General features: G+C 35.2%; 1 protein-coding gene and 1 long non-coding RNA gene across 2 annotated transcripts in view; one reads left to right on the top strand and one right to left on the bottom strand.

Annotated features, from left to right (window-relative positions):
• The window catches only part of LOC110456257, a 6106-nt gene extending 1315 nt beyond the window's left edge, over positions 1 to 4791 (bottom strand). Inside the window, exons 1-2 of the long non-coding RNA XR_002463571.1 lie at positions 4703 to 4791; positions 2306 to 2425 (exon numbers count right to left, since the gene is read on the bottom strand). This is a non-coding gene — a long non-coding RNA (uncharacterized LOC110456257). The remainder of the gene's footprint in view (positions 1 to 2305; positions 2426 to 4702) is intronic.
• A 1673-nt stretch (positions 4792 to 6464) lies between these two features.
• On the top strand, positions 6465 to 6971 carry LOC110456258 (uncharacterized protein K02A2.6-like; the record flags this gene model as incomplete). Its single annotated transcript, XM_021506870.1, has 1 exon — positions 6465 to 6971. A coding segment is annotated over exon 1 (507 nt), but the record flags the coding sequence as incomplete, so codon positions are not given.
• Positions 6972 to 12474: the final 5503 nt, after the last annotated feature.

Below are 12474 nucleotides of genomic sequence, written 5' to 3'. Positions count from 1 at the left end.
TTGTGTAATATAAAGGTGTGTTATGTACAGTTGTGTAATATAAAGTGGTGTTATATACAGTTGTGTAATATAAAGGAGTGTTATATACAGTTGTGTAATATATAGGGTGGTATATACAGTTGTATAATATATAGGGTGGTATAACAGTTGTGTAACAAAAAGGTGTGTTATGTACAGTTGTGTAATATAAAGGAGTGTTATATACAGTTGTGTAATATATAGGGTGGTATATACAGTTGTGTAATATATAGGGTGGTATATACAGTTGTGTAACAAAAAGGTGTTATGTACAGTTATGTAATATAAAGGTGTGTTATGTACAGTTATGTAATATAAAGGTGTGTTATGTACAGTTGTGTAACAAAAAAGGTGTGTTATGTACAGTTATGTAATATAAAGGTGTGTTATGTACAGTTATGTAATATAAAGGTGTGTTATGTACAGTTATGTAATATAAAGGTGTGTTATGTACAGTTGTGTAACAAAAAAGGTGTGTTATGTACAGTTATGTAATATAAAGGTGTGTTATGTACAGTTATGTAATATAAAGGTGTGTTATGTACAGTTATGTAATATAAAGGTGTGTTATGTACAGTTATGTAATATAAAGGTGTGTTATGTACAGTTATGTAATATAAAGGTGTGTTATGTACAGTTATGTAATATAAAGGTGTGTTATGTACAGTTATGTAATATAAAGGTGTGTTATGTACAGTTGTGTAATATAAAGGTGTGTTATGTACAGTTATGTAATATAAAGGTGTGTTATGTACAGTTGTGTAACAAAAAGGTGTGTTATGTACAGTTATGTAATATAGAGGAGTGTTATGTACAGTTTCGTAATATTAAGGTGTGTTATATACAGTTGTGTAATAAAAAGGTGTGTTATGTACAGTTGTGTAAGTCTAAGTATAGCCTGTCGTAGCGCATGCGCAGTTAGACTGAAGCGCGATCTGTCAGACGACATTAGAAGATGGCTGCTGGCGAACGTTTCTCCTCCGTTACATCAGAAAATTTCCAAAACTATTCGAGGATAAAGATGCTGTTAACGTAAAAAAAAGGCCATTGAACAAGCAGTGCATGTCCTCCATGTTTATCTTAAGAAAAAGAATCTAGACGATACCTTCGAAAGCTACAATGATGAATTGTTGTATTCAAACCTGGCTAAATTATACACGGAGGCTCGCGTACAAAAATTAGTACCTTTAGTTTTGTTTTGTTTTATTTTATTGTTGAAGCATATAATAAAACAGTTATGGGCTTTTGTGCTGGTAAATATGAAGTGATATGAACCTGAAAGAGTGATATTGACTGAGGCGAAGACGAGGTCAATATCACTCTTTCAGGTTCATATCACATCATATTCACCAGCACAAAAGTCCATAATTGTAAAGTGTTATATACAGTTGTGTAATATAAAGCTTTGCTATGTACAGCTGTGTAATATAATGGAGTGTTATGTACCGATGTGTAATATAAAGGTGTGTTATGTACAGTTGTGTAATATAAAGGTGTGTTATGTACCGTTGTGTAGTATAAAGGAGTGTTATGTACAGTCATGTAATATAAAGGTGTGTTATGTACAGTTGTGTAATATAAAGGTGTGTTATGTACAGTTGTGTAATATATAGGGTGTTATATACAGTTGTGTAATATAAAGGTGTGTTTTGTAAAATTGTGTAATATATTGATGCGTTATGTACAGTTGTGTCATATAAAGGTGTGTTTTGTACAGTTGTGTAATATTAAGATGCGTTATGTACAGTTGTGTGTTATTTATAGAAAGTGTGGTATATACAGTTGTGTAATATAAAGGTGTGTTATGTACAGTTGTTTAATATAAAGGAGTGTTATGTACAGTTGTGTAATATAAAGGAGTGTTATGTACAGTTGTGTAATATAAAGGAGTGTTATGTACAGTTGTGTAATATAAAGGAGTGTTATGTACAGTTGTGTAATATAAAGGAGTGCTATGTACAGTTGTGTAATATAAAGGTGGGTTATGTACAGTTGTGTAATATAACGGAGTGTTATGTACAGCTGTGTAATATAAAGTAGTGTTATATACAGTCGTGTAATATAAAGAAGTGTTGTGTATTGTCTTGTTATATTAAAGAGTGTTAATTACAATTTTGTAATATAAAGGAGTGTTACATGCAATTTTGCGATTTTAAGCGGTGTTATTTACAGTCGTGGAATTCAAGGCAGTGTAATATGCAGCCATGAAATATAACACAGTGAAAAAACGATGAATTTACTATTAGGCATTTAATTATGTAATAGAGTTGCTTACTCAGCTACTTACTTAAATCCAGATGCTTGCACGTGCAAAGGTTGTCTGTGCAGGATACTACAGAGCCGGTTCCACATACCAGGTGCGAACACTCATTTGCATCCACGGTGCAATTTTCCCCGGTCACACTCACTACCAAATTAAAAGGCAAAATTATCCTAATGGATTCGACTTCACACTTTTGATATCACAGCAAAAGACGGTTAGAAAAGTTTGTGCTGAAGTTAATTAAGCTTTGAATGTTTTAGCAAATGTTGTTATAGTCCTACAACACACATTGCTACAAACTTGCCAAGTAGTTTTTTTTTATATAAGTTTGTCACCAATAGAAATGTGTGTTATAGGACTATAACGGTATTTGTTAAATATTCATTATTTATATTTTCATTTTAATATAGTAGTTATGCTTTATTTACTTATTTCGAACAGTTCTTTAAACAGAAGATTAAGTCTTGACAGAAATAAAATTGTTGACGTGACGTCACAATAGAGATTGATGACGTTACAATAACAAATGTTGTTATAGTCTCACAACAACATTTGCCTGCTCAATGCATTGCAACTGAAGGATACAGAGCAAATGTTGATATTACTATACGAACCTCGCAATTTACACCTTCCACTATTACGATGACAGTGGGTTGATATCCATGAGGTTTCACATGTAATTATGGAGAAATGAAATCTACTAAGGAGTTGAAATATATAGGAACTATTACATAAATGAATGAAACATTAATGTGCCAAAAATTCGAGATGATAAACTTGCATTCGAACGATTTTATGTACTCAATTAATACTTGGAGCACGTGGCTGCAAGGACTAAACAATTGTTACACACAGCAAGTATCCCGATACAATGATCCGGAGCGGGCACAACTAACGCAGAGTATTTAAGTTTAAAGACTGAGAGGAAGGTTTTGGAAAATTAACTTACACAATGGTCTTGATTTCCGTTTATTCAACCATTAATTTTAAAACTGATATTTGGGGGGCATATCTGTGAAAGGAGTATAAAAAGCGAGTATTATTGATTTATTTCGGTAATATTTACACTAGGCTTGTATTATTTTTCAAAACCTTTTCTGTAATTTTTAAAACTATTCCATACAGATAGTAACTATTGTTGACATCTTCTCAAGACTTGCGTCATTCGTAAAAAATGCTGTGTTTTGTTATGTAGGATTGGGGTTTTCATTTTAGGGCACAAGCGATCAGGGAGTCGAAATGCGTTTTGGCACAATGCACGCAGATAAACGCGGTGTGTTAGAGCGCATTCTATAATCTATATCGTTACACCATCTACCAGCACCATGAACACGTCATTGTCATGATTTGCCAGAACGAGAATATTCGAGAAGAAGGTGAGAACGACTAGCGGATGAATATTCCCATTTGGGAGTGGATTTTCTCAAAAGAGAATGTGTGCTCGCGCTAGTAGGTGTCATGCACCGGAAATAGCATCCACACAACGGTATCCTGCCTCAGAAAATAGTACGTCATGAACAAACCATCATAAACTTATAAAAAAACATATTATGAGGATTCCAGCACCGTCTTAAGTGTATCGAGAAGCCAATGACAAGAATATTGTTTTATAGTATCTTTCAACACAATATTTTAGGGTTATGGTATTCCTCAGAGTAAAAATTGTATTTGTTTACATTTAACACCAACCGTGAATCTAGCTGATCATCAGGCCTAGAAGTCGGATAGAAGACATGGAATTTAATTAATATTTTGAATTCAGAAATATATAAGTTAGTAGAATTTAAATATAAAACATTTGATATAGCGCCCTATCTAGCTGGAATAAGCCACTCTAAAGCGCTTTACAATACATATATATATAATTAATACAGTTAGCATATACATTAACCAATACAATTTTGAGGAATTCGCAGGAGCTGCCTTATCAGGTGCTAATCACTGGTCCTATGCCAGCTGGGTAATATATCCCTATGGGTGTATACCTGCGTGTGTGCTGGAGGTGTATTGTAATATTGATGATAATAAGGTAATTATTCAATTAAATTATTAGAATCAAAAACGAGTCCTAAAAAACGAAATGGCAATATGGTGCAATATGTTCTACCTTGCATTGATCTATATATCGTTATACTAATCCTTAGCGTCAGGTGTTACTAGTTGGAACCATATATTGTATTGCTAATTTCGTTTCGCATAATGATAAACCATATTACTTAACATTTATTTCTAATTTTGGCCTCATTATGATTATCAAACAGCAAGACAGAAGACTATTTTTCGGTAGAGCCGAAATGTCGAATTGCGATCCGACTCGTTAAATTTGAAAATCCATCAAGTTATATGACGCGCTAGGTGGCGCCACGGATAGGTGAACCTACCTTTTGAGAGATATACCACAATACAGACAGGTATACTTACCTATTGAGAGAAAGACCACAACACAGACAGCAGCAGCGTAAAGAAAAACAGTCTTCATGTTAAAGTTATGCGAGTGGGTGATCAAGTTTTCGAATCTTACCGATTATATACCGATTACGTATCAGTATTCTATATATAATCAAGTCATTCACGATATACATCTGACAATCATGTCACAAACACACGCTTATCATGTTCTTTGGGTCAAAGTATAGGATATTTTGCCGATGGACTATTTATCTAAGAGGCTAGCCGTAATCTTGAAACTGACATTTTATTCCGGCACGGCTGTATGGATTTTATTATCATTTCGAATATTAGAATCACCATTAGGTTGTAAATGGACGAAATGGCAATATGGTACATTACATTTGTTTTACCTTTCATTGAACCTTTTCAGCGCCATACTTAAGTGTTGAAAAGAAGTTTCCTTCTTCGCATTTCTAGCGTTTATTTAGAAAGGCAATCCTAGGACTACGACTTTTTTATTGAAAGAGTTCGACGTAGCAGTTGTTGAACTGTATTTTGTATCTGTATTTTCGTTTCAAATATTGATCTTAAGAGTACCATTTTTAATAAACTCAAGGGTAAATTTATATCATACTGGAGAAATGAAATGTATACCTCTCCGAAAGGAATCGACTATATAATCTATAAGTACAACATTTACGAACGTTGTTTAGAAAAACACTTACTAGAACTCCCTCCGAAACTAGCCAAAGCGTATTGTAAATTCAGAACATGTAATACTAACTTACCAGATGAAAGTGGTAGGTGGTCAAATATACTACGTGGAAATAGATGATGTAATTTATGTTATTTAAGAAAAACTGGCGACGAATTCCATTATCTGTTTAACTGTACACAACAACCAATACTCAATATATGTCCAGATATTATTATGAAAGACCAAGCACATTCAAATTTCATACACTATTCAATTATGTAACACAACATGTATTGATATTATTGGCTAAATTTATTACCGATATTAACGAGATAATTAATTAACAATACTATTTAAACAGGGCCGAAAAGAACTATGCTCAGATTGAGAAGGAAATGCTAGGAATTGTGTGCGGACTGAAGAAATTCCACGAATACGTGTATGGAAAGACTGTTCAGGTTGAAACTGTTCATAAGCCCCTGGAGAGCTTGTTCAAAAAGCCATTGTCGAGTGCCCCTCCTAGACTCCAACGTATGATGCTAAAAGTACAGCAATACGACTTGGTTGTATCTTACCGTCCAGGCAAAGAGTTGTACATTGCCGATACTCTTAGTCGTTCGGTCGCACCGATTCATGATATGGAGAATGACGTGGATGAGTTTGAAGTACACGTGGTTGGCACTGTACCCATATGTCTGAAGAAGACCAGACACTTCACGAGAGAAACGGACCACGACCGCGTATTAGCCAAGCTGAAACAGACCGTGATGGAAGGATGGCCTCACAACAAGCATAGCCTTGACCCGGATTTAACACCCAGGTGGAATTTTAGGGACGAGATCAGTGTAGTGGACGGACTTTTGTTAAAAGGCAATCGAATCATTACACCGACAACACTGAGACCGGAAATGTTGAAGACATTGCATAGCAGTCACTTAGGCAAGACTAAGCGTATTCAGAGAGCAAGAACTGCAGTGTTCTGGCCTGGAATCACAAAACAGATAGAGGACGTGGTGGCGAAACGCGCAGCCAAAGGAACCGTTGATTCAACACGAGACGCCCGATAGGCCGTGGCAAAAGATCGCGGTCGATATGATGGTATTGGATGGCCTGAAATACCTTGTAACTGTTGATTACTTTTCGAAATTCATCGAGGTAAACAATGTGTCAGATGAAAAGTCAGCAACTGTAATCAACGTTTTGAAGCAGCAGTTTGCCAGATATGGCATTCCTGAAGAAATTATCAGTGACAATGGCCAAGAGTTCGCGAGTTATGAGTTCAAGTCCTTTTCGCGAGCATACCACATCGAACACACTACTTCGTCTCCGAGATACCCACAAAGCAATGGACTCGCAAAACGTTCTGTTCAAACTGTGAAACGACTATTCAAAAAGGCCCGAGACGACGGCAAGGACCCCTATTTGGCCCTTATGGAACTGAGGAATATCCCGATAACTGGTATAGAACTCTCACCATCACAGCTGCTCTTAGGCAGGGCTACAAGGACAACGCTACCTGCTAAGCGGACTCAGTTAAACCCATTAGGTTTCGAACCTTGTGCCATCAAGTCATCTTTGGAGGAGCAGAAAGCACGCCAGAAGGTATATTTTGACAGAGGAACGCATTCTTTACCACCCTTACATGTTTGAGACAATATCCGGTTTGTTGCACCAAACATAAACCAAAGCTTCATTAGCTCCAGGTAAAGTTGTAGGAAAAGTATCCACCTCTACATCCTACATTGTGGAACATGAAGGAGGAAAAGTCAGGAGGAACAGGAGAGACTTGTTTCATACCAAGGAGAACTTTGCAGACATCACCACTCAGAAATCCGTACCAATCGATGATGTCATATGTGATGACGTAACACCGTCAAATGATGTCAAACTGTCAAATGAGTCAAAGTGCACGGAAAGTCCATCAGTCGTGAATGTGAACAAAAACGTAAAATGTGCTGATAGTGTATCAGTCCAGAATGCGAAATTTAGTCGTGTCAGCGGTCGCGAAATAAAAGTACCCCCACGAGTTAAGGACAGCTAATTTCGCATTACAGATTTAAGGTACTATAGAGACAGTAACTGTAATTTTGTGTTGGTTTAATTCAAGTTCTACTAGTTCAACGTTTCTAGTGCGGTATTTAGATTACAACAAGAGACTGTGCTAAAATTTGAATGTATTTTAATTATACTTTGAAAATAAGTAAAACTTTATTTTATTGGCTTTAAAAATAATTCCATTCTGTCAGTTTATTACATCATATAAACTTGTTAGGGAGATGTAACAGTATTGGTTAAGCCATTATGAGCTATCGCCCTTGATGTGAAACTCTCCCTGTGGATTTAAAACTATTCGGGTAGGGGGACCGCTTCAAATATATTTGGGAGAGAGTTCCACACGTCCACGACCCTACTACAGTACGGGTTCTTGGTTACGTTGAGCCTCATCCTTCTCTTGTTCAATGTTGATGAGTCTCCTCTTGTTGTGACCAAGGTAGCCATTTTAATAATCTTGTCTTGGTCCAAAACGTCAATGTCATTTATGATTTTGTGGAGTTGTACGACAACTCCTCTCATTCCTTTATATTGTAAACTGGGGAGGCCCAGGGAGGAACACAGTCTTTCACTATAAGATTATCCTTATAAGAACGGTTTAAAGTTGGATAACGCGTTATATAACTTGGTTAGGTTAAGTGCCGCCATTGATATGGTTGTCTTATTTCATTTGGCAGTGGATCGGTTATTATAAAAGGTAAATCTGTGGTAAAAAGCAAAGCGAACTTGAGTTTAAAAGCCGGACGGTGTCTCATATACTTATATAAATTTAGTCTATTATGCTTTACTAAAAGGAACAATAAATCTCATTTGTAGGTACCGAAACCTGTGTGTATTGAAACGCTTGCAGATTGATTCCGTTCAGTTGTGAGATGCGTTAAGTAGATACACATTCATAAAATATATTAGTTAAGAACAACGTTACTCAATATTACTAAATTGTACAATAACATTCACAGTCACTATATAAATACCTAATAACATTTCCTACGTAGATAAACTGCTATTAGAATGCTTTAACCATGCATCATGTATCATACAAACAAACCTTCCCACCTTTATTACCATCCACATTAAAACTTAACAGTCTCCCTTAAGAAAATCAGCTGGTTCTTTTTTGTGTTTATTCTTCATGCTATTAGGGGACACAAAAGCGACGATAATAAATCTGCTGCGCTGATTGCAATATTTGGGATCTTTATCTTTCTTTCTTCTTGCTACTACCTTTTATTTCCTTACGCCTTGCTTGGCAACACCTCACTGTTGGCTTAACTGTTGAGCGTTTGCCTAAGTGAGGAAGGCAATGGGTTCTGTCCCCAGGCCGGGACATACCAAAGTCCTTAAAAATGGTAGTTGTTATTCCCTGCTTAACGTTCAGCATTTAGGGGAATGGCAGCAACTGGTTCACCCGTTGTCAGTATAATGTGACCGGGCGGAATGCTGTGCTTGGTCCCTTCGGCAAGGCACTTCAGTGAGATTGCACTATAAAGTCGGCATCAGATCCGCGCTTTTACAAGGAAGTGAGCACACCAACATACCCTGTCTCCTGCTACATACACACACGCAAGCACGCATACACTTCACACATTGATGCACGTCCTTAAATGACCTTTGCTGTTCATAGGACGTTAAACAAAATTTAACCAAACCAAACCAAACCAATATTGGCAGCATTTTCTATGATCAAGGAGAACGCAGCAATGTTGAATACAGGTAATCTGTACATTTGTGAGCAGCAGACATTGTCAGTGATTACTCAGTTTGATCTCTTTCTGTTGGGATTTTCGGTTCGGATCAATTTATTAAGTATAAAGCAGGAAGCATAACAACTCCACCATTGCTCATTGCTTATTATGCTGAATATTTTTTCTGGAACATTATTGGGGATAATTTCGAAATGTTTTTAACTTCCTAAAAAGACCAGCAACTTATAATTGTCTTAAATAACGAAAGAATATTTTGTAAGATCCAATCTTTTTAGTCTTGTATACAGTAGAAAAGTAGTGGCACAATCTTCTGCGGTGCGCTTTTTTTTGTGAATTTCATGATAAACTATCGAATAACCGTATGATTTGTTTTTATAACACATTTCCTATATCTTTACTTAGTTTTCAACTAAATTCAATATAGCTAAGTTCGAGTAAGGAACACAATTTTCTCTCAGGGGGGCATGTAGTTGCATGAGTATGAATTACATTATCTTTTGAATGTTGCTTCGATAGATGGGCTTCGTTCGTTACGGCACAATATTAATTATCATTTTCCACGGTCCTATCATTCCGTTCCTTCCCCATGATTTACCGACTTCCTTGAAAGTGCTTATGACTTTCTGTCTTCTTTTTTTTGAGAATATTTCCAAAGTAATGCAATCATGAATAATTTTCCCAATTTCAAATCGCACAGGAATTTTGTAAAAACGAATATGACAGTCTGGATAACCTAAAAGAAGAGAAGTTACCGATTAATTTGGCTATAAACGGCATGTGAATCATAACATTCAAAGATATCCCGAAGGTTAGCCGGCTTCGAAAATAAGCTAGCCTTGAAATTATGTCTTGGACTCCATGCAATTAATGGTGGACCTTGCAAATCTCCAATGTTTTTGTTATCGCAACAGCAAATATCTATAGCTACATGTTTGTAATTCAAGCGCTCCGCCTTCAAACTTTGGTTCAGCACCAAAGTAAAAATAAGATGAAAATAAAAAACGGCGAGTGCCACAAATTTTTACGGTAATTTGTTTTGAATATTTTAAACTATAATGCAACTGTTGCATGGAACGTTCAAAAGGTTCGAAAGACTGCATTAAAAAATAAGACGTCTTCGAAAATAAGAATGGGATTTCTTAATAAATTAAGTCGCGGCTTATTTTCAATATCTCGGAGTAAATTGGAGTTGAAAGAGAAGTTGAAATGATTGACATACTATTTGTTTCTGTAAAGTTTTCATGTTTGTCTGTGTCAATGCACATGTTGATGATCTATTTGTTTTATCCTGAAAAAAGCAGTTGTACACATGTATTAAATACGGGAATTATTAATGTATCATTTATGGAATTCATTAGGCTGTTTCATATGAGCCCTACCTATACGTCTGTGATCTGAACTGCTTTTGTTTGATGATTTAAGGCTTTTTGATATGTATTTAATATTTGCATTGCTGTTTCAGAAATTGTTCATTATTCTAGTCAATAACCAATTAGTAATAACGTTTGATTGTTAAAAAGTCCATTATAAAATTTTCGCAACCATGGTTTACAAACCTCCATTGTCACATTTCAATTCAAGTTATAAGAAATATTTAATAATTTGTTCCAGATTTGAACATATTTATGTTGAAACGCCATAGAAAATATCCATTAGGGAAAATCTTCCACTGAAATCGAAATGTAGATGCTAGATATAGAACCTCGTTGCGACAACTAGGTTAATGAGGAAAATTAAACATGAGATAATGGGCCTGCACGAAGCGTCCAATTCAGCGATGCTCTCGACAATCCGGTTGGCCTTTCATGTCACCAGTTAACGTAAATAGAAACACACTTGTGTCGTTGTTTACATTATACAAGATACAAGAAACTTAATTAAAAGTCGCATACATGAAAACAAAGAACATTAGCTCTTGAGAGCTATTAATGCGATAAAATATGTAAAAATATCAATAAAACACTAGATTACAAGTAAAGGGAGATCATCACATATATTACTTAAAAGCAGAAATAATTATCACAGAAATAGAAAGTATCATATCCCAGGTTTCTAAGTGACGAGGAGTCCCATTCCTAAAATGGCCCCCCGGGATATGACCCTTTTGAGTCAATAAATATATAAAAAAAAAAGTGTTAATATGAAAAGCAATAAAATTGATCACAGATAAGAAGTATTCAGATTAAGTAAATAAAAGACATAAATATAGTGAATTGTACTTGTATATCACACAAGATTTACTTAGGACTAAGGATTAAAACACTATGAAGTGGAATATACATACAATGCTAATATAGCAAAGAATAAAAATTGACAGAATATACACTAATATGATGTGAACTTAAAAAAAGAATACCGAAATCAATTAACTGTAAAGTTTTGTAAACTTTAAAGTTATTTGATTTCGGTATTCTGTTTTTTTTTACCTTCAACATTAAAACCTACCTTAGTCTACCTTAGTTTTGCATTTTCTTTGTCATACTCTCTAGGGATGCATATATAGTAAGTGTGCGTAACCCTTGGAGTAAAGATGTTTAAGGATTCAAATAATCTACAATTCAGATTTGTTATCAACGTTGTCTTCATCTGTCCCTTTTTTAAGACAAATTAATATACTGGTGTCATTAATTTGTAAAAAGTTAAAAACGTAGATAAAATTGTGCATTATCATATGTATCATTTTGCGTTTATTACCTATGTTCTATCAACTCCTTTGTTTGTTTATTTGTTTGTGTGTTTATTTGTTTATGCATTGCAATTTTTATGATATGTTGTTCGTACGTTAAAAACATAATTTTAATTAACTAGTTAATTGCATGTTTTAATGCTTCAGAGAAATCATTTATTTGCGTAGCGTGTTGTGGTTATAGGTTAATAGATCTGACTATTATCTTGTTTTGCACTAGTTTTCATCGATTTAGAGTTAGATTTACGTGTTTCTATACCCATGATTTTCTTTTATTATTTTTTACCACTGAGCGGGTGTCTCTTCTGGTGGATAGTTTCGTCACTGAGCACAAACTTCACCCAGTGCCTTTTATGCACGGAAAGGAATATCATTGACTTTATACTCGCCGAGTAAATCCACAGTGAACGAAGGCCTGTCATAGAGCATCTTATAGGCACTGAATCCATTATCTGAATACCCCGACGGATCACCTGCTGTCTTCGAAGAAAAGAAAAAAATGGAAAGCTCTGGTAGTATTTCTTTTTATATATATAAACGCCTCGTTTTGTACTTGTTAAGTCTTGCAAAATCGTTCATTGATTTGTCGTTTCAGACACGTTAGTGCTTTTTTAACATCTAAAAATTCAGAAATGAAAAAATCCGTGGTTTACACAACCCC

This window comes from Mizuhopecten yessoensis, unplaced genomic scaffold, assembly GCF_002113885.1.
Source record: "Mizuhopecten yessoensis strain PY_sf001 unplaced genomic scaffold, ASM211388v2 scaffold8591, whole genome shotgun sequence".
Classification (NCBI taxonomy): Eukaryota; Metazoa; Mollusca; class Bivalvia; order Pectinida; family Pectinidae; genus Mizuhopecten; species Mizuhopecten yessoensis.
The sequence above is the reverse complement of the archived record's forward strand: the minus strand, read 5'-3'. Positions and strand labels throughout refer to the sequence as shown.